The sequence below is a fragment of the Typopeltis vanoorti genome, chromosome 16, assembly GCF_054136105.1.
Source record: "Typopeltis vanoorti isolate ZY-2024b chromosome 16, IOZ_Tvanoo_1.0, whole genome shotgun sequence".
In the NCBI taxonomy this organism is placed as follows: Eukaryota; Metazoa; Arthropoda; class Arachnida; order Uropygi; family Thelyphonidae; genus Typopeltis; species Typopeltis vanoorti.
The window spans coordinates 59,637,360-59,661,442 of record NC_143564.1 but is presented as its reverse complement, the minus strand read 5'-3'; the positions used below and the strand labels follow the sequence as shown (position 1 = coordinate 59,661,442).

The 24,083-nt window shown below is 34.2% G+C and overlaps 1 protein-coding gene across 1 annotated transcript in view; it reads right to left on the bottom strand.

The window, feature by feature from the left end:
- muskelin (muskelin 1) overlaps positions 1-24,083 on the bottom strand; it is a 411,065-nt gene that overhangs the window by 332,458 nt on the left and 54,524 nt on the right. The window contains exon 5 of the mRNA XM_090406668.1: positions 16,677-16,786. Within this exon, the coding sequence (XP_090262794.1) occupies positions 16,677-16,786 (110 nt within the window). The remainder of the gene's footprint in view (positions 1-16,676; positions 16,787-24,083) is intronic.

The window sequence follows — 24,083 nt, the reverse complement described above, 5'->3', positions numbered from 1 at the left end:
AAATGATACTAAGCTTGAAGTAATGCAGAAGTCATCTTTCCATATATAGACGTAGTCAAAAGGTGTCCCACTTATTACTAAAATATTCTGGTTTAGGGAGAGATGTTGAAAGTTTTTTCCACTTGGTTATACTATAAATTAAAGATGGCAAGAAATTATAGTCTTGATTTCATCCTTTATCCAAGTGTAAGCAAACAAAGTTTGCACATGAAATAATTTCACAAAGTCCTCAAAGAACTGAACCAATCAGATCAAACTAAGTAGAACCCAATCCACATAGGGACTCTCAACATAATGCATGGCATCATACACTGTTTGGAAAGAAGTCAACAGACACCCCCCATGGGCAAAGTGCATCATGTCATGTAATGAATCACGAGTTTGTAGCCAGTATAAACTGGAGTAATATGATGTTCCAAAGTCAGTGAAACTGTGGAATGTGAAAATGTGAAACTCCAGGTAAAATGGCTGCAAAAAGGGAACTGACAGAGAGTGAAAGAGGCATTGTGATAGGATGCCATGTTGCAGGCTTATCTGTTTGGCAAATTGTTGACAAATTGGCAATCCTAGGTCAATAGTCAATGATACCATACTGAGTGGAAGCACAGGGAATCAACTACAAGTGCTACTCGCAATGGATGATCCACCACATTCACCGAACGCGACTGTAGGGTGCTACGAAGGATAATATGTAAAAACTGCCATTCGCTGAATGCAGAGTTCTGGGCATGAATCTGCACAAAAACATTCAGAACCGAGGCTCACAACATGGCTTAACATGGAGAACCGCAATATGCAAGCCCCACATTACCCAAACCAACATGCAGTGCTGGCTTCAGTGGTGCAATGAGTGTGTACAGTGAGGCAACATGGAAACTTGGAAAGCTGTGTCATCAAGCGATGAATCACACTATGCTCTCTACTGAGTAGATAGACTAGTGTGGCTGATTATTATTATTATCTGAGCCCTCCAGGGAATCAAGGACTCATTGAGGGAGCTATAATTCGCCCAAACCAGCTATCATACCTTCCCTTAAATTCATTCACACTAGATGCACTCACTACCCCTAAGGGCAAATTATTCCACTCACTCACTGCTTTCTGGGAGAAAAACCTAGCTCTTACCCCTTTCTTGACTGCAAATAAATTTAATTTCCATGGATGCCCCCCCCCCTCTCATGTTCTCTCCTCAACTTCCATATAATAAAAAATTTCATCAGTTGATATCCTATAACACCCATTCAAAAGTTTATAGACCTCTATCACATCACCCCCTCTTTCTCCTGTTAACCAGAGTCTGCAATACACATAGTCGCAATCTGTTCTCATAATCTAAATCCCATAATCCAGATATAATCTTCATAACTCTTCTTTGCACCCTTTCCACAGCTTCTTTATCCCCTTGGAACCTAGGAGACCAAATCTGCACAGAATAATCCACGTGTGGTCATATCAAAGCCTTATAAAGAAGCAAAATTACTTCCTTATTATAGATGCCCAGTGAAAGTTTCTTATCAGAGTGCATAACCCCAATTATGAAATTCGGAGGTGGCGACATGATGTATGGTCCTGCTTTTATTGGTTTGGCCTCAGCCCTCTGTTTGTGGTACCAAAAACATTGGAACACCAAGCGGTATCTAAATGTTCTGGACAATACAATGCTTCCTACTGTGTAACATTTCTATGGAACTGGCCATTGTCTCTTTCAGCAAGAAAATGTACTGTGTCATAAGGCTGTTGCTGTAACTGCGTGCTTTGTGGACATGAACATCACCACACTTGACTGGTCTCCACAGAGTCCTGATCTCAACCCTATTGAACATCTGTGAGATGAACTGGAGCATCAGGTGAGGTCAAGGGATGTCTGTGCCACAGCAATCCAGGACCTCATTACATGCCTAGAGGAAGAATTGCCCAAAATTCCCATTGATTACTATCATACACTTGTGGAAATTATGCTCTAGTATGGATTGCTGCAGTCATCGCAGTGAAAGGAGATCCTACATCTTATTAAGGTGGGCGCCAGATGTTTATTCCTCACACTATGGTGTCTGTTGACTTCTTTCCAAGCAGTATATATTAAGGGATTATTCCATAATATATATGCATGTACATTATAAGATAAAGAGCGACTTGATCTGGAAATTAACTACTCTCTATTATACATGTAGCAACTCTGCACAGAGCTGAAGCTTTTGTTTTCTTATGCTTAATATAAAAAAGAAATAAATAGAGGATAAAAACAAGAATATAAAATTTATCTGCAAATATCTATAAATCAAATTATTGTAAAGAATTTTCCAGAATTCTATTACTAGGTGTCAGTAAGAAGCAAATGGGTCTTCTAAACATACAAATTAGCACCCTTTTCTGTGGTGCACCCTGCTGTTAGCACATGTTTGGATAGTGAATGAACAAGGATGGACTGCCTGCAAAAGTTGTATTCACTATCAGCTTAAACCAAAACAAAAATTAATGTAAAACTTAATAAAATTTTCTGCTAGTTGGGAAGGTGCCTAGTTAAACATGGCAACTCAGCTGTTTTCAACAGAGAACTAGAGCAGAATTCAAGATTGGCATCATCAATGTAAAAAGTAACAATGGAAAAGAAGTGGAACTGGCAGAAGAATTAGAGATGTATCAAGTAAACATAATTGGTACTACCAAAACAAAGATGAAAACAGGTGAGATACTGATAAATAACAAATAACAAGATGTTATATTCAGATAATAATAATAATCACAAAAAAGAAGGAATAAGTAAAATATTCAAAACTAAATATGGGGATAATTTTCTTGAATAGAAAGATATCAACAAACTTCAAATTAGGGAATTGGACAATGAGATTTTTTTTTCCTATGCTTCCACAGACTTAAGGATGAAGTGGGGAATTTTTCAAATCAGAGAAGGTTGCTGACATCAACAAAAAATTGGGCTCTAATTGGAGATCTGAAGTGCAGACCAGGAAATGAATATTAGATATATAGAACGCGGAAGAAAATTTAAAGAGGAAAGTTAATAATAATGGTAAGCACCTCACCTGAATAACTGTTCAGGACACAGGATAATCATTACGAATACCAAGTTCCAACATAAACTTGTGCACAAAATCATGAGCAGACACAAGAAATAAGAAGTCTCATTTACTATGTTATTGTTGATACTGATAAATTCATGCATTCAGAACACAAAAGTATACAGGAGATTTGCAATAGGAAGTGATCACCATTTTTAGTTTAGAGCATGATGAAGTTGAGTATCACACTGAAAAGAAAACTATGTATAAAACTTTAAAAAGAATCAGTTAAGCAGCTTTCAGAAGGGAACTGTAAACTCAAATGCACAAATATTATTGGAGAAAAAGTGAGTTTTAAAACAAAATCCACACCTCCAGAGAATTAATGGCAATCACTGAAGAAAATATTGAGTTAGCCATGTGGTGAGGTAGCAAGGATAGAACATTCTGAATTGTATAGTGTGAATTCATCAGAAGTTAAATACACAGTCGCAGCAAAGAACGAAGTTTACTGAAAATTCCTAATGAGAGTCAGCATTTATTTGCTCAGAGAAAAATAGAAGAAAGTGAAGATGTGCAAAAGTAGCTAAATAAAAGTCACGGGAAGTCTGGTAAGAATGCAGAAGACAAATATCAGGGAGGTGGCAGAATCCATATTAGTAATCATTTATTAGTTAGGCACCTTCAAGTTAGTGAGGAATTGGGTATTGATAGTTCTTTAAGAGAGGATTGAGATGAGAGAGAGAGAGAGATTGGCTGGTAGATAGTAAGAATTCATCACCCTTCTCAGTAATGAGTTGTACACAGGCTAGTTTCCAGAGTGTAGGGCAGATGCCAGCAGAATAAGAAAGCATAAACAATGCTACACAGAAGAGATCACTGAAGTGCATCAGGACAACTGAAGGATTCAGGAGTAGAGGATTTTTTTGATATCTAATTTGGATATGCAGGAATAAAAGGTTTGCAGTGGCTATGCTGCATAATTCAGAAGGCCTGGTCCAAAGGTCAAATTCCAGATGACTGGAAAAAAGCTTCCATAGTTCCCATCTGTAAAAAAGAGAATTTAAACTAATGCAAGAATTATTACTATAAAATTTCCCTACTTAGAGTTCCAGTTAAGTACTATGTATGCATGCTTAAGAAGAGACTAAGAAAAACTATAAATTCGAAGGGAATATATATAGGAAGGGAAATTTGAAGAAAAAGAATAGTTAAGTTCAGGCCAAATAAGGAATGTCAAGATCAGATTTTTATGTTATGACAAACAGGAATATTAAAAAGATCTGTACTTAGGTTTTGTAGATCTAGAAAACATATGACAAGGTGCCAAGAGAAAAACATTTTGAAACACTACAATTATAAGTGGAAATTATACATAGCAACACAGTCTACATTTAAGTTGTAAGTTAGCAGTTAAAACTGAAGGAAGCAGAGAAAAATAGTTGGATGTGAAATCAAGAGCAAGACAGGGGCAAACACTATCCCCATTCTTATTCATCATCCATATAGATATCACATTATGAAATAAAGGAAATGCATTAAACCTGATATCAGAATCAGAGATATCAAAGTTAGCTACTTGCTTTGTGGAGATGTACTCTTAAACAAATTCAGTGCAAGACAACGGATTTTTTTAAAACTAAGCTGAATAACAGCTGTAACAAATTTAGTATGAAAATCAGCAATAAAAAGACCAAAACTATTAATATAAACTTCAGCTATATTCTCAATGGAAAATCAACAGAATAAGAAAAATATATCAGCTATTTAAACACAATTGCTTTGTGAAAAAGGCAAATTAAACATGGGAATACAGGTATCCCTCGATTAACGCGGTTAATTAATCCCCCGATGTTATTGCATATATCAAAATTGCATTAATCAAATCTAATAATCAATGGTAAATACAATTCGTCCATGATTGATTACTGTATTAATAATTCGTTTTATATGGTACCCTTTTAGGAAAGATAAAAAATTAATGCAAAGTAAATGTTTAATAAATACTTGTACCTACATTATTTGGTGCAATTTTTTTATCAAAAGAAGTTATCAAGAGTCATTTGAACAGTTTTAGTTTTTTTTCTTATCGGCATAAATACTACGATAACAAGCAAAATGACTCTTCAGACCTTAGCAAAGAAGCAATGAAACATAAAGAAAAAACACTGCAAATATAATACATGATGGTACAAATTAAGTTAATATTGAATCCAACATTATTTCATAGCTGAATATAGAAAATACAAGAGTTTCGTGCCGAATATAGAAACTACAAGAGTTTCATGCCGAATATATAGAAACTAAAAGTTTCGGCGGATGCAAGCATAAGCAACCTTATGGGCAACTCGTATTAAAGGTGGAGTAAGCTCCAGATCACTTTCCTTAGTATTTTCCATAATGTAAAGCACATCTCCTAGAGCAGTGTGCTTCCCAAACTTTTGGATGCCAGGGCCCCCTTTGAAAAAATTAAAATATTTCACGGACCCCCCCCTCGAAAAAAATCTTAATATAGACATATTATTATAATAGTTATTGTATTTATATTTAATACAAAACATACACAGCAAATATTGCAAAAATCAAATGCAAATATTACATTTTTAGCATCTTACATACACATTTGACATGGCACATTATCTCATATTTTTATATATATATATAGATATATTATTATTGTACATTTGCGGTACAAGCACATGAAACATAAAATGATTAGTAATAAAGAAAGGGTTAAAAAAACATAAAAGAAGTTTAATAACAATTTAATGTGATGGATCTATTTCAATACTGCTATACCAATATCAGGTGAAATATTTGAAACTGAAATTCTTAGATTTCTGCTTTGAAATGAAACATATGAATAAGCATATATTTACTAATATTCATTAAGTGCCAAAATATATGAAAGAAGCAAAATTTGTGAACCCACACCAATGTGTAATTTTTTTCCATTAAAATATAAAGAATAACAAAAAAGAAATAATAAATAAAAATTAAATATGTTTCTTTTAAGATAAAAAAATCTACTTAGTCTTAAAACATTTTTAATTTGTTTTCATTATTTCACAGTCCCCTCAACAAAACCTACGGTTCCCAAGGGGGCTGCAGCCCACAGTTTGGGAAGTGCTGTCCTAGAGGACATGTATGATAAATAAGCCTTTGGCTTTCTATTTCAGTAATACATGATGGTTTATTTATTTTCAGTTACAATCTAGAAATTATTGAACAAAGAATAAAAAAAAAAAAAAAACTAAACCATGCTATACTGACATCGGAGGTCGCGGTATCTCTCAGATACAATTTACTGTTAAATATCACGAATCTTTACATAACATGTGTTAAACCAAACTGACAGCAAAAAACAGTGCAGAATATCATTCGTAATATATGAATACTATGCATGACCTCCAAGCTATACACTGAATTGAGTAAGAATATTTATATTAAACATTTTGCATGTATCTGTCAGATCAGCTGCGAGCCCCGCAGGGTTAAAGGCGTGTTAATCAAAACTCTTTCCACATATATCAAGGGATTGGCACAGCTGAATTCACCGTGTTAATGAAATCCCACTTTAAGCAAGGGATGCCTGTATATAAAAGAAAGGCTGGTATTGTAGGGAGCCAAAAATTAAGGAGACAATCAAATCAGGTTCTGCACAGAAGCTTTATCAAAAAGCAAGCAAGGACTTAATGTATTAAATATGTGAAACAAAGAAACAGTTTTATTTAAATAATGTTCAGTTTCTTGAGCTTGAAGACACTTTAAAACACATTCTTACTCAAGACCATTTTGAACTAATTTCTCATATTTCACTACCCTTGGCCAGATAAGCACATTTCATTCATATACATAGACATAGCCTGATTTATAAGTCTGAAATATCAGAAGGAAGAAACCACTACAATATTCAACCAATAACTGAATCTATTCTAACACAACTGGGTTATAAATTTAACCAACAGACCACTCACAAATGATCAACTGAAGTCCTAAATTTGCATAGTCTTCTTAAAGCATACTTCATTTAGAAATTATGTTAATGTGGAAAAAAAGGCACCCGAGAATTACACACAGATGAAGTTAATAAATTATGTTCAGAGATTGTCCAAACTGGATACAAAGAAAAACCACCTCCTTTGAATATACCCTTTTCAGAAGTACAAGATCTTCACTCCCTATACCAGAAAACTAATATTTTCATCACAAAGGCAATTCCTACTGATGCTATGAATACCACAGAGTATAATTGCAAAACTGATTTCTTATTGAGAGATAGATCAACCTATAGTGTGATCAGCAGGAATCCAACAAAAACTCAAATCAAAAAATTAAATAAATTATTGGATAATCTACACAGCTTTTAAAATTATAGAATTACATATGCAATCCAATGTGTAATCCTTTTGCCGAGGAAAGTCCTGGGTTCAAATCCTGTTTAGGACATGAAAAACCTTTATCATGGCTTTTTAACTGAAGGTGAGTAAGCATCTTATATGGAGGTAGCAGGATGTTTCCTCCTGGAAACTTGAGTTTTTCATCTCACAAAAAAAGCAAACTGGATATTAGAACACATGCAATTAACATACATAATACACTGGCCTCATAGCCTGAGTTGCTTCAGCCATAAATCTAAACCAAACCACTGGCTTTACACTGGATATCAGTAGCATCCCTGATTGCCCTACCTATCTTCACATCATCAGTAAACAATTGCACATCTCCTGTTAGACCCTTCCTAATGTCATTCATGTACAGATTGAACAACAATGGCCCAAGGACTAAACCCTGAGGCACACCACTGGTTATCTTAAATCTGGCAGATTCACACCCACCATATACCACTTTTTGATAGGTCTGTCAACCATCCACTGATCCAAGTCAAGAGTTTAAATTCCGATCCCATATTTTCCAGTTTATACAACAGCCATTCATGTGGTGTCCTATCAAACCTTTGCAAAATGCAACATTATCATAGTGTATCCATTCGCTTTATCCAACTTGGCCGTAACATTGCTATAAAATATGAGCAAATTGCAAAAACATGACTTTCCTTTAATAAATCCATGCTGCTCCTTGCAGAGTACAACTTGTTTGTCTACCTATTTCTGTATGCAAATTCTTATCAACTTCTCTAAACTCTTAACTACCCCACCCGAGATACTGATAGGTTGGTATTTAGACACATCAGTTTTTGGACTATCCTTGTATAATGGAACTATCATACATTCCTTCCATTCCTGAGCTGAGACTCAAGTCATGCAATCAAGTAAAAGGCCTAGCCAATTTGGCTGAACATTCCTTTAGCAAATGTGCTGATATTCCATCTGTCCCTATCAACAAATTCTTATCCAGGTTATGCAGCAGCTCTTCAACTTCATTTTCATGCACCTGTAACTCTTCATCCCATGTAGCAGTAGCACTGTGCACCGTTACATACACCTGGTTGACATATCTTAGCAAAGTGAACACTCATTAATCTTTAGCTTGAATAGCCAATTTCTTTTCATACTCCGATTTCCACACAATACTCGCTATTTTTCTGGCTGAACTTTATATATTTCATAACTCCTCTCACTCTTATTCTCATAATATTCTTTCCGCATCACCTTCTTGTGGATCCCTTGATTAATTAATAAGGTTGCACATACATTTCACTCCCAACCTATTTATTCTTTGAATACTAGGGATCATTCAGATACTACCTCATTTAAGTACTTTTTCAAAGATTCCATGCTTTGCTGATGTTTTTCCCATTCAGTAACTGATACCATGTCAACCAAAGATAGTTTTCTCCTATGATCATAATTAAACTAAATTTATTATAGTCTAACCAAGTGAAAAATAAACTTTCAACCCATAAGGTTAAACTGACAATGCATTTCTTCATCACCTACAAATAAACCACCATGTCTGTAGCAAACACTCTGCCATATATTTCATTTTGTTAGCCTCCACTTCACACCAGATAGCCTCAAACTCACTGCTACATGGGACATTATCATTGTTTACTTGCATTTTTACCCTAACTGGACTTAAGTTGTCTGATATCATTAGTAGTACCCTCCCTCCTCCTTTCTTATCTCTTCTGTCATTCCTAAAAATAGTGTACCCATTACACTCGATCCCAATTACCATATCCGATTCTGATAGCCAGGTTTCACTAATGCCAACAATTTTAGGCCACATTGTATTCAATAAAGCAACAAACTCAACCCTTTTGTTTTTGATGCTCCCAGCATTGGTGTACAGACATAATAGACAACTGGCCTATTCTTATAATTAGATATGCAATCTATTTAGACTTGTGGTAAAACTTTCTCTTTTCCCTCCATAAACATACTCAAAAGGTCTGAACTCAAAGCATATAATTCCACCCCTTCACTAGATACATAACCATGTTCAAAACCATTCATATCTTTATAATGTTTGCATACCATAGCCAAACTTCCACAATACATTTTCTTCATTCCTCCCTTGAATAAACTAGTTTCCCTGACTCTCTGCATTAGATCTTATACCAATAAGTAATTTTTCCAGGCTTCTGATACCAAATGAACTCAAGGGCAGGGCATTTCTTTTACACAGTCTGCACATGGAATCATTTGCTATCATTGCCCTCTTTCTTAACTATTGTATCTGTGTAGCAAACCTACAATGTTTACTCTCCCACATTTCATTCTCGTTTCTTCCATCAGACTTTTCATATTCTCTCTCAAATATATATATATATATATATATATATATGAGCCATTCACAAGCCAAATCGATTAACTTCACTTTTTGAATTTTTGTTTTAAATTTTAGTGTCAAAGCACTTGATTGACTCCTAACTTTTTATATTCATAATAAATTTCCCTAATAATAAGGATTAACACCACTAAATAACAAAATTTTTGTTGGCCATCAAATAATAAATAATTTATTTCAGAAGCCAATCTAAATTAACTCCATACTTTAATGTAAATCGTTGCAATAATGCAATTCAAATGCAGAAGTACTTGATGATAATTGTTTAGTGCTGTCTCATCACAAAAAAAAGTAAAATTCAGTTACAGTCTAACTGCCGCAGAAGTAAGTACTTGTGAATTTTAGTGTCAGTTGTTTTAAGGGGTGTTTAAGGGTCAAAGCTGTATAACTGAGAGGAGACCTCCACAGCCTTTAAAGGAATGTGGAGAACTGACCAGGACTTCTGACCTAATGTCCAATCCTCACCTTCTCGTGGTGCACCCTGTTGGGTATCTACTTGGATACTGAACGAACGAGGATGGGCTGGCAATTTGGGATTTAGCTGACCAAATTGTATTCTTATTGGTTAAACCAAAATAAAAAATGATGGTACAACATGACAAAATTTCATGCTGGCTGGAGCGTCATCCGGTTAAACAAGGCCCCCCGTTGTTTTAGCTAGGGAACCAGGGCGAACAGTGAAAAGTCAGCTACTGGAACAAATCTGAGGGTGCACCCCCAACCCAACATCACCAGAGTTAAAGATCGGTACTATCAACGTAAGAAGCCTGAATGGCAAAGAAATGGAGCTAGCTGAGGAATTAGATAAGTACCACATAATAGGAGTGACTGAAACAAAAAAAGACAAAAACTGGTGAGATCTTTCTGAGCAATAAATACAAAATGTTATATTCAGGAAATGACAATTAAGGAAAAGGAGTAGCCATAGTATTCAACACAAAATATGAGGCTAATCTTCTTGAATGCCAGTCAGTCTGAAGTAGAGTAATGTGGGCAAATATGAGAATGGGGAACTGGACAATGAGACTTATTTGTGCCTATGATCCCACAGAAGGTTCTACTAAGGTAGAAGTGGAGGAATTTTTTGAGGCTTTTAGAAAAAGAAACTGACACAATGAAAAATGAAAAGTTGGTCCTTGTTGGGGATCTAAATAGCAGAGTGGGAAATGATTGTGAGACATACAAAAATATTTTGGGAAAATTTGGAGAAAAGACAAAGCTAATAACAATGGCAAATATCTGTTGGATTTCTGCTCAGGACATGGACTGGTTATTACTAATGCCATGTTCCAACATAAAAATGTGCACAAATTCACATGGAGAGAAGAGGCTAGGAATAAGAAAAGTCTCATTAACTATGTTATTGTTGATAGTGATGTTTTCTCCCTGGTGCAGGACACTAGTATACAGAGGATTTGAAATTGGAAGTGATCACTATTTAGTCTTGAGCAGGATAAAATTGAATTTCATATTGAAAAGAATAACATCTAAGAAAGTTTTAAAGCGAATAAAAGTTGAGCAGCTCTCAGATATGAACTAGACTAAAATACACAATGATTATTGAAGAAAAAATGAAAGAATTATTTAAGTTAGGGATTGCCCTTTAGGGAGTGCCTTTTTGGTAATTCTCATAGTAGAGTATATGTGTTCTGTTCGCTACAAACTTGGTATTTCTAAGTCTACCTACTCACCGATGAGACATCAATAAAGGTTGAAACCGGTCTGGGTAGTGACCTTCTCTCACTCATAATGTAGAACAGTAATACAGCTCCTAGGAGCTGGGTTTCACATTATGGGGAAATATCAAGAATAGTGATTGGAGCTTGCTCCACCCTTACCATGAGTTGCCTCAGTGTTGCACTCCCTAAAGGGTCAGTTGTAACATTATCCAGGTATTTGCTTGGACTCGCCAAACTTTATATATTTATTATATTCGGCATGAAACTCTTTGAGTTTCTTATTCAGCTATGAAACAATATTGGATGTAATATCCCTTAACTTAAATAAGTTTATATATCGCCAAATTGAAGCCTTTGGCTCTTCATATAATTAAAAATGAAAGAGTTTGAGAACAGGAATCAAACCTTGGAGATTCAGTGGCAACCTTGAAGAAAGCCCTAATTGATTCAGCTAGAGAGGCATGTGGTGAAGTTGTCTGCAAGGATAGAAAAATTAGAACTCCATGGTGGACACAGGAAGTCAAAGAGGCAGTGAAGGAAAAGAAGAAAGCATATCAAAAGTTCCTGGCAAATAAGTCAGCTTGTGCTCTTAGAGAAACAGAGACAAATGTAAGAATGCTAAACACTGTGTAAAACTAGCTAAACAAAAGTCACAGGAGGACTTTGGCAAGAATATAGAAAATAAATATCAAGAAGGTGGCAAAATATTCTGAAGGTTGTTGAAGAAGCTTAGGAATGGAGGAAAGAGTGTGCTGTAAAAGGAGTTAGACATGATAAAGGTGACATGAAAATGGGAGAAAAAGATATCCTTGAAGTATGGAGTAATTACTTTGAAAAACTGCTAAATAAAATAAGCATTGATGACAGCACAGTGGTAAAAAACACTGACTAGGCATGCAGTCAGGAATACATATCCATACTTGAAGCAAAAAAAAGCCTTTCTGCTGCCTTTTCACATATCAAGCCATCAAAGACTTGAAATGTGGAAAGGCAGCAGGAGTAGATGATATTCGACCAGAAATGATGAAGTATGATAGCATAAAAGTCTTACAGTGGCTGCACTGCATAGTTCAGAAAGCCTGGACAGAGGGATAAATTCCCATGATTGGAGTAAAGCTCTCATAGTACCCATAAAAGGGAAATAAAACTGAATGTGAGAATTAGAGAGGTATTTCCCTACTGAGTGTTCCTGGCAAGAACTATGCAAGTATACTTGAGAAACGGTTGAGAAGACTTGTGGAAGAAAAGCTTGGTGAAGAACAAGCTGGATTCACGCCAAATAGAGGCTGTCAGGATCAGATCTTCACTTTACGACAAATAGTCGAGAAATCACGGGAATATAACAAAGATCTGTATTTAAGTTTTGTCGATTTGGAAAAGGCATATGACAAGGTGCCAAGAGAGAAACTATTCAATACGCTACAGTTATATGGTGTCAAAAGGGCATTATATCAAGCAATACTTAGTCTTTATTTGAGTTGTAGTTAGTCAGTCAGCAGTTAGGATTGAAGGAAGTACAGGAAGATGGTTTAATGTTAAATCTGGTGTGAGACAAGGATGTACATTATCCCCTCTGTTATTCATTATCTATATGGATAACATTATGAAGGAAAGTGGTATTAAACATGATATCAAAATTGGAGATGTTAATGTCAGCTCTTTGCTTTATGCAGATGATGTTATACTTCTAAATAAATCCGCAAGATTCTCTGACTAAATCGAATAACTATTGTAATAGATATGGTATGAAGGTCAGCAATAAAAAGACAAAGACAATGAAAATAGGCAGAATCATTGAAAATGTCAATTGTGTTGAACGGAGAACCTGCGGAACAAGTAAAACATTTCAGCTACTTAGGCACGATTTTGAGTGAAGATGGTAAATGAAATATAGAAATAGACAACAGAATCAGCAAAGCTGGTATGGTGGGAAGTCAATTGAATAAATTCATATGGAATAAGAGAGAAATTAGTCGGAACACTAAATTAGCTGTATACATGACAGTGTTCAAACTAGTTTTAACTTATGTATCTGAGATCTGGGTCAGAAGTAAAACACTTGACCAAAGACTAGAGACCGCAGATATGAGAGTCCTGAGAAAGATTAGGGGCATGAACAGATGGCATTAATGGCAATATCATATTAAAAACGAGGATATTAGGAAAGAACTTGACATTGTCAACATCCAGGAATGCATTAGCAGAGCTAATCTCAGGTGGTATGGTCACTTAAACAGAATGGGCGAAGAATGATTAGCAAAACAAGTGTTCTCTGCCAAGTTGGCAGCAAAACGACCCAGAGGAAGACCAAGATATAGGTGGATTGATATGGTACAAAGTGCCTTAGACGATAGAAATATAAGATCTGATAAAGTTGGAGTCGTGATAAGTAACAGACTGATTTGGAGGAAAATTGTAGATAGGAAGTTAGTAATGATGTAATATTTTTCATGTAGCACTATCATATCATATTCCTGCCATGTACCCCTTGAGGGTACATGGCAGAAATTTGATGATGATGTTGTTTTTAGAAAAAAGAAAAATTATACTATTATAATATCAAGATGGATGAGACTAATAATAATTATTTGGATGTGGAAAATGACGTATCTGATGCTTCTTCAATACGATTTATTAACAGAAAGCTCGGCTCAAGAAAACGTTTATGTATTTCTTCGGATTTGTCATCTGATTGCAGCAGTGAAAACATTACAACAAATAATTCGATTGGGCAGAAAAGAGGTTGTAATCTTGATAAATGGGCTCGAAATGTCCAAAAGCATAGAAGAATAAAAATTTGGAATACAGAAATAGAAGGGGAAATTTAATACCTGCAAAAACATTTGTAGATGGAATATGTTGATGTCGTCAGAAGTGCAATGAAAAAATTACTTCGGATGAAAGAGAAGCTGCCATGGAGACATTTTATAATTTAGACAGTCAACTCGAGCAAAAAAATTTTTTAAGATGTTGTATTAAAGTTAACGAAATAAAAAGAAGGCGCCTGAAGGATAACAGTAAAATGCCAAGATCAAGTTCTTTCACATATTTTTGAAATAGCTGAAGAAATGATATTTATGTTTGCAAAAAATATTTTAAGGATACTTATCAGATAAGTGACGGACGAATATACGACTGTTGTTATAAAGAACAAGTTTTGCCTTTGATTGATCGTCGCGGTTGCCATGTTCCAGGCAATAAAATCGATGACACACATGTTATAAAACATATAGACTCATTTCCCGCCTACACTAGTCACTACACAAGAGCTCACGACAAAAATTCAAGACAAAAATATTTAAATCCAGATCTAAATATTAAGAAAATGTACGAACTGTACATCACGCAATGTGAAGATGAAGATATAGTACCAGTGAAAGAAAAATATTACTACAAGGTATTCTCCACTAAATTTAATTTAAATTTTAAGCAACCATCTAAAGATACATTCCAAACTTGCGATTCTTTGCATATAAAAATTGAGTCTTCGGATAGTGAAGGAATTCGGATGGTAAAACTTGAAAAGGATGCTCACTTACAAGAGGCTGAACAGGCTCGTAGTCATATGGCTGCAGATGGAATGGCAGCATCTGAAGAAATTTTTGTATTTTCTTTCGACTTAGAAAAAGCTTTAGCCTTTCCTAAACTTACTTCATCGGTAGCTTATTATAAGTGAAATTTATATGTTTATAATTTTGATTGCCACGATTTTAATAAAAATATAAGCCACATGTTCGTTTGGCCAGAAACTGAAGGATCTCGTGGGTCTTAGGAAATTTCATCATGCCTAATAAAGTATATAAACACTTATGCTAAAAATTATGAAAAATAATAACCTATTCAGATTTGTGTACCAGACAAAATAGGAATAACAAAACTCTCTTAAGTTTATTGAAACTGGTTCAAAGTACAGAAATAACAGCTGAGTCAATTGAAATGAAATTTTTGGTAAGTGGAAATAGTTATTTGCCTAATGATTCGAATTTTGCCATTATCGAGTCACATGCTAAAAAAATTCAAAACATTTTTGCACCAGATGATTGGTACAATATAATCAAAACCGTAAAAAGAAAGCACCATTTAATGTGGTTCAAATGATTCATCAGGATTTTTTCTCAACAAATCCTTTAGAAAATACTATCATTAACAGAAAAGTAACAGTTACAGGGTTACCAGTAAATTGGCTTAAAATGCACTGGATAAAATAGAAAGGTCGAAACCCCTCGTCATACAATTCAAATATGACTTTAATGAAGATTCAGAATTTCATGCCATTAATATAAGAAAATCTGTAGCAGGTCTGAAAAACATAGACCAGCCTTTGTTATATCCTATAGGTAGAACTGTGATAAGAGAAAAGAGGAAAGATATGATGGATCTGTTGAAATTCATCCCTCCTATTAAACATGATTATTATAAAAACTTAAGAACAAATCGACATGACGGGACCTCAAATGCAGCTGACAAAAAAGACATCATTTATGTTGCTGATGAATCAATTTAAACAAACTAATAATAATAATTGTAACAATAAAAGAACAGTTATTATTCATTTTGTGAAAAATCTTTAATAAAAAATGTATGATAATGAAGTTTTTCTGTAAAAAAAAAATTATTTGAAGACTGAATTTGATGTTATTACTTTTTTTTCACTTGCCTAATCGATTAACTCCCTTAGTCACGTAAAAATTGTAATAATAATAACGATTACTCCAAGGATATTCTATCTTATACATTTTATATGTCGTTAGATAAAAGCTACATCTGCAATAATACATTCTACAATGTTTATTTGAATTTATATTTTAAAAGGAATTTTAAAAAACAATGTATATTATTTTATCACTTTTCGTTTTATGGAGTTAATCGATTTGGCAAGTGAGCAGCTCTCTCTCACACACATACACACACCCATACCAGACTGGTGTTGAAGAAAGGTGAGGGGAAAAATAATAAATAAATAAAAAGAAATCCTGTTTATGCTGAGTTATCACAGCATCCTATACAATTCTCCAGAACTGATTTTAAACAATAAGCAATTTACATTCCAAAAATATGACCTGTGCAGCAGATACATTAAGCAGGTCACATCTGATTATATAATGGAGTTTTTTTTTTTTTCATGTGGAAAATTTTTTACACTGATTTGTTAATTATTATTAAAGATTATAATTTTAAAACTATAAAAGCAATCAATAAAGAACACTACCATTTTCAAGACACTTACATAACTGAACCAATTCATACAAGACTTGACCATATCCCAATCATCAATACCCCGAAGCTCCACGTGCCATATGCTGAAATTAAAGCTTGGGCCCCAAGACTGAATAGGTACTAAAGAAATAATAATTAAATAATACTATATAGAACAATTAATTTGTAAAATAATGACAAATTTTTCTTAGACACTAAAGAATAAAAAGGATGTTTCTAAAGTCCATTTCTTAGAATATAAGAAAATTCATACAGGAAAATATACATGGTTTTCAAGACAGTACATGAACTTGTTCATGATAATTACACAAGTAGAAGATTAAGTTTCTAAAGTATCATAAACAACAACACTGCATAACCTTTGTTGGCCTTAGTAATAACTATGTTCTTATTATGCTTTAGAGAAGATAAGGCATGGAATTCCTTTTTTAGATAGATTGCTTTGAAGAAATATTGATTTGAATAAAATATATCTTGGCTGATATCTAATTTTACTAGCTACAGTATGAAAGTCCATAATTGGAATGGTTTTTGGAGATACAGCATAATTTAATCCTTTCAATAATACTGATATTTCTTCATTGGATAAAGGATGGCCTAAAATATTAATGGAAGTTTTTGAGGAGTCAATATGGTTATTAACTGGCATATTTATCTTATTCAATAGAGATTGAAATTTCTGCATATGACACTAAAGATCATGAAAACTTTTTCTACTGAATTGGAAGAAATCATATATATGGTATAAAATTCTTCAAAGGATAGGATATTAGATAATTCAATGGTAACAGAATTTTGGGAAGTTATCCTAATACTCACCATTCGTGCGTTTCGTAAGATGTAATTAATTAATCATTTACATTTTAAAATATTTTATCATTTTATTTTAAATTTATTTCTCAATATCTATTAATGCAGACAGTTATTCTCCTGCAGCCAACAGCACATATAATATCAAGTGCTTTCAATTTCGTTGTGTTCTCTCTTTTCATGGTTATCATCCTGTAATGTGTTTAAAATGGAAGAAATATAGTCAAAAATTATACAAATAAACAATTTAATACAAGTAACTTCCATCACTAATTAGTATTATAATATTATTATGTAGATTGTAACATAACTGGTTTCTTTGTATATATGTGTATACTGCAGATGATGAAGACACTGATATGAAGGTTGAAACGTTGGGCAATTATTTTGGTTTATATTAAACTGAAATTTTACTACATAATGTTTAAAAATGAAATGATTACCATTTATGAAAGAAAGGATAAAAAAAGTGATGATAAAGAACAAATCTGATAAAAAAAAATCCTTGCGGGCAAACATGGCAAAAAAAAAAATGAATTTTTGGAGTGACACCACTGCAGGCAAAGTATTATTATTTTTGCAAGGGCACCTTCATGGAGTCCAAAACTATCCACACAATATCTATTATTCCTCTCCCTGAAGATAGAGCGCTCACAACTGACCATTCTATTCAATCACCATCCAAGCAAAACATCTAGTCCTCATATCCCCACTAACCACACTCTTACTCAACTTCCAGGGATGACCTCCTGTGCTGCCTCCTCTATCCAGGTGCTGAAACATTTTCCCTGAATCAATCCTATAAAACACTTGAAGTAACTTAACTGTTTATATCATATCACCCCTTTTTTACCTATTAAACAACTTCTGCACCCTATAAACTCTCAATCTATCCTCATAGGGAGCATTCCCAGACCACTTGCCATTTTGGTCACTTACTTCTGAATCCTCTCTACCACTTCTTCATTCCTAAGAAACCCAGGATCAAACCTGAGCACAGTAATCCAGGTGTGGATATATCAATGCCTAATAAAGATCAATAACAACTTCCTTATTTTTATTTGTTAGTGTGTACTTCAACAGCCAAGTAAGCCCTCTACACTTCAACTCTCTATCTCTCCCCCCTAAAATCCCTAACTTCATCTATTTCCTGGAGTACAGTTCCATCAATGTGGTATATAGTTTGTAATCAATCCATCTCAAAATGCATTACTTGGCATTTCTCCATATTAAACTGACATCCATCATCTTTTACCCATAACTGACAGCCTATTTAAATCATCATGCAAGCTCTCCACATCTTAACAATTAATTAACAATTGCTCTACCCAATTTTGCATTATCAGCAAAGAATGGATATTTCCTCTCAGCCTATTTCATGTATCATTTATGTACAAATTAAACAGCAGTGATCCTAGCACAGAATCTTGTGTCATCACTTGCTTTCTCCTGGATTCTGCTCCTCCATGCACCACTTTTTGTAATCTGTCCATCAGCCACCCTCATATCCACATAACCATTGTCATAAAAATCAGCATTTGTTTTAATTTGTGTAACAGAGTTCCATGTGATATTGTGTCAAATGCCTGTGTAAAACCCAGCAGAATCATTGTAGCCATTCCTCCATATTCATCCAACTTAGCTGTCACACTGTATTAAAAAGTTATTAAATTACTAAAGGTATAACTAACCCAACACAAATTCATGCTGCCCCTCATAGTAAAGTAGAGATTTTTTGAATTCTCTCTTTGACCAGCTTTTTCAGTACTTTTACTACCACTCATGAGATACTGATTGATCTATAATTTACTACTGCTGTCTACGAGTCGCCTTTATGCAAAGGAATTATTCTGTCCTCTTTCCACTCCCTTAGGACTTTCCCAGAACTGAGAGTAGTGAAAAATAGTATTTTATCAATATACTCTGGATCAGAGACAGATGTAAGTTTTTGTCACTTGGTTATACTATTAATTGGAGTTATAAATAAATTGAGAATAAATTAAATTCTTTAATTTAAAATATAAGCAAATGAAACAACACTTTCAACATCTCTAATCCAGAGTATTTTATTAATTTCAAGTGATTCACCTTTTCACTACTTTTATATGGGAAACATATGACTTCTGCATTACTTCATCTCTAGTATCTCTTCTGGATCTGGCTGCCACTGAAGATGTTTAATAATGTTCATCATTGATTAACAGTCTTGTTAATCAATGCTTGCAAAACTCAATTCCGTGTTATTTTCTCACTCACTCTCACACACACACTTTTCTTCCAGCCTTACTCTTGACAAAATTCAAATCTCTGAACAAGACGAGGTCACCCAAACATCCAAAAAATTAGACACTGTCCCACTCTACGTCTTTTACATCTGAATACTTATTGCTTATTGTTCACTGCAAATCACAAATCCATTCATCCACCAAATACTGGTCTCACATTCAGAGTGTATTCTTAAGACTTTCTTAAAAGATGCTCAACTTAATACAAAAGAGAACAATTAGACTAACTAATAGCCACTGTCTCACCATCTCAATGCATTCTCTTTCATTCACTTGTTCATGTCTACTGTCTGCATTTTGACAGATTTCATGGTTGCTATTATAGGAAAACCAGATACTGAGAAAACATGAGATGCAAACAGATGCTTTACAAATAGAAATGGACTGATGCTCCATACTGTGTTTGTTGCAATTTTAACCCAGAACATTAAACATATCTGGTGACATATGTTCTTATCTTGGAACATACATGGACTTTTTATGTTAAATGAGAAGCTAATTGTTGATTCAGAACTATGATACCTTTTCTGCGTAATAGTTTTATTCTCTGTTGCTTTCTATCATTCACTAAACACATAATTGCTATTCATCACAAATAGCATGATCACTGCATGCAGCTACTTTACACCATAACTCCTTACAATATAATTCTAAACTTGTAGACTTTTCTTTGTTTGTTGTTTCTACTGCCATTCTTTGGAACAGCTTCTCTTCTATGCATTTCCTTAGGTTTTCAAATACCATGTTAGCAGTTTTCCCATCAACACTATACTGATGTGTCAAACTATTACAATAATAATTAAAAATTTGACTTCATTGCAAAGTCAGAGTGTGCTCTTGTCATTTGTAGCCTCTTTCATTTTTCTATTATTTGTCCAATAAAATTATAAAAGGGTATCTAATGTGAAATAATCATCACCATCATCAAATTTCTGATATACATACCATCAGCAGGTATACAGGATTTTAGGATAGTACTACATGAAAAGAGCCTCTGTAGCTCAGTGTATAAACGAAGCCCCCCTTGGTCAGAAAGATTTGGGTTCAATTCCCATCCATGACATGTGGGATGACCTTTATCTGGTTGCTTTCGACTAAAGGTGAGTTTATCTGGTCTCATACAGAGGTAAAGATTTTTTTACCCGGAAACTTGGGTTTTTCATCCCTCACAACAGGCAAACCAGCCCTGCGAACATATGCATCTACAGACATAAGTCATCCTCTGGAATAAGGATTAACCAACCTATTTCATGGGATTTCAGTCTCGAATGCCTACATGGTGAAGTGTAGGTGTATGCGTGAGCATAAATCAACAACAACAACTAAAAGATAACGTTACATCATTGCTAACATCTATGTATCAACATCATTACTAACTTCCCATCAACAATTTACCTCAAATTTATCTGTTATATGTCAAGATTCCAACATTATAAGATCCCATATTTCTGTCTTCTAAGGGACTTTTTACTATAATCAAACCACCTACATTTTCTTCTTCCTCTAAGTCTTTTTCCTGCCAAATAGCAAAGAGCACTTCTTTTGTTAATCTTTCCTCTCCCATTCTATTTAAGTAACTATACCACTTGAAATTAGCTCTGCTAAAACATTCCTGAATGCTAACAATGGCAAGTTCTTTCCTAATATCCTCATTTTAATATGATACTGCCATTTATGCCATCTGTTCACTAAACTAATCTTTCTCAGAATTTTCATATCTGTGACTCCAGTCTTTGATCAAGTGTTTAATTTCTAACCCAGCTCTAAGATCCATATGTAAAAATTGGTTTCAACACTGTCTTGTATATAGATAATTTAGTGTTTTGACTAATTTCTTCCTTATTCCATATGAATTTATTGAACTGATTTCCTACCATACCAGCTTTACCAATTCTTGTCTATTTCCATATTTAATTTGTCATCTTTATTAAAACTTGTGCTTAACTAGCTGAAATGTTTTACTTGCCCTACAGGTTCTCCATTCAGGATACACTTAATGCTTTCGATGTTTCTACCTATTTTCATTGCCTTTCTTTTTTTAGTACTAATTTTCACATCAAATTTATTACAACAGTTATTCAATTTAGTTATAGAATTCAGACTTGTACAGAATTTATTCAGAATTATAACAACATCTGCATAAACTAAGATTAACATTACCAATTTTGCTATCAGATTTAATACCCCTTTCCTTCATAATGTGATAATATAGATAATGAATAACAGTAGAGGTAATGTGCACTCTTGTCACAAACAAACCTGATTTAAAAAACCATCTTCCTGTATTCCTTCAGTTCTAACTGCTGACTTACAGCTTAAATAGAGACTATGTATTGCTTAATAGAATGCCCTATTTATCCCATATAACTGTAGCATCGTGAAGATTTCCTGGTGGCACCTTGTCATATGTCTTTTCTAGATCTACAATACAAATCGTTGTTATATTCCGAAGATTTCTCATCTATTTGTCTTAAAGTGAAAATCTGATCCTGAAAACTTCTATTTGGACTGAATCCTGCTTCTGTAGGCATATTCATTCACTGAATCCAGCTTGTTCTTTACCAAGCTTTCCTTCCAAAATTTTTCTTAGCCATTTCTCAAAAATCTTACCAGGAACATTTAGTAAGGAAATACCTCTGTAATTCTCAAATTCAGTTTTATTTCCTTTTTACAGATAGTACTATGAGAGCTCTACTTCAATCACCCAGAATTCAACAATCTGACCAGGCCTTGAGAATTATGCTGTGCATCCCCTGTAAAACTGTTATACTTCCATATTTAAGCATATCTAGTCAAATTTCATCTATTCCAGCTGCCTTTCCACATTTCAGGTTTTTCGTGGCTTTCTCTACTTCAAGTATGGATTGTATTCCTGCTGGGAATTTTCTACCACCATGCTGACATAGCTTGTTTCATTTAGCAATCTTTCAAAGTAATTACTCCAGGCATCTAAAATATCTTAATCTTCAGTTTTCATGTCACCTTTAGATATGATCTCTGATTCCTTTTAACAGTACACTTTTTTTTTCTTCCATTTCTAAGCTTTTTCAATAGCTTCTAGCACATTTTGCCACTTTTCTGATATTTATTTTCTATGTTCTTGCCAAAGTCTTTCCATGACTTTTGTTTATATAGTGCTTCACCCTCTTACATTGTATTCTATAAGAGCAAAAGCTGACTTACTTTCCAGCAACTTACGATATGCTTTCTTATTTTCTTTAACTGTCTCTTTAACACTTCCTAAGTTCACCATGGACTTCTGATTTTTGTATCCTTACAGACAACCTCACTACATGCCTCTCTCGCTGAATCAATCGTTTTCTTCAGGGTTTGCCAATGAATCTCCAAGGTTTGGTTCTTCTTTCCAAACTTTCATTTTTTCTTGAATGATGTTTGTGTATTTGAGTCTACAGTTAACCTCTGAAAGCTACTCAAGTTTGATTCATTTTAAAACTTTTGTACATGCTCTTCTTTTCAATGTGAAATTCAATTTAATCCTGCTTCCTATTTCAAATTCTTGTGAACCAGTGGGTAAACATCACTATCAACTATAACATAGTCAATGAGACTTTTCTAATTTCTTGCATCTTCTCTACATGTGAATTTGTTGAGATTTTTATGTTGGAGCATAGTGTTAGTAGTAACCAGTCATGCCCCAAACAGAAATCCAGCAGGCACTTAACATTATTATTGGCTAAATTAAGAGGATATTAAATCCCACATTATTTCAAAGCTGAATAAGAAACTCAAAGATCAGAATCAAAGAGTTTCATGCTGAATATAGTAAACTATAAAAGATTCAGCAGATTGTAGTATAAGCTAAAGCACATAGTTCAACACTAGGGCAACTCGTAGCAAAGGTGGGTAAAGTTCTGATCACTATTCTTAGTATTTCCCATAATGCAAAACACAACTCCTAGGAGATGTATGATGTTATACATTATGGTGGAAGGTCACTACCCACACCGGTTTCGACCTTTATTGAAGTCTCATCAGCGAGTAGGTAGACCAGGTAATACTGAGGTTATAGCAAAAAGAACTTATATACTTTGTATACGAGTTGTCAAAAAGGTGCACCCATAAATGACTTAAATAAAGAGCCAATAGGCTTCACTACAGCAATGTAACATTATTTAAATTAAGGGGATATTAAATCCCGCATTATTTCAAAGCTGAATAAGAAACTCAAAGATCGGAATCAAAGAGTTTCATGCTCAATATAGTAAACTATAAAAGTTTCGGCGTATTGTAGCGTAAGCTAAAGCACATAGTTCAACACTAGGGCAACTCATAGCAAAGGCGGGTAAAGTTCTGATCACTAT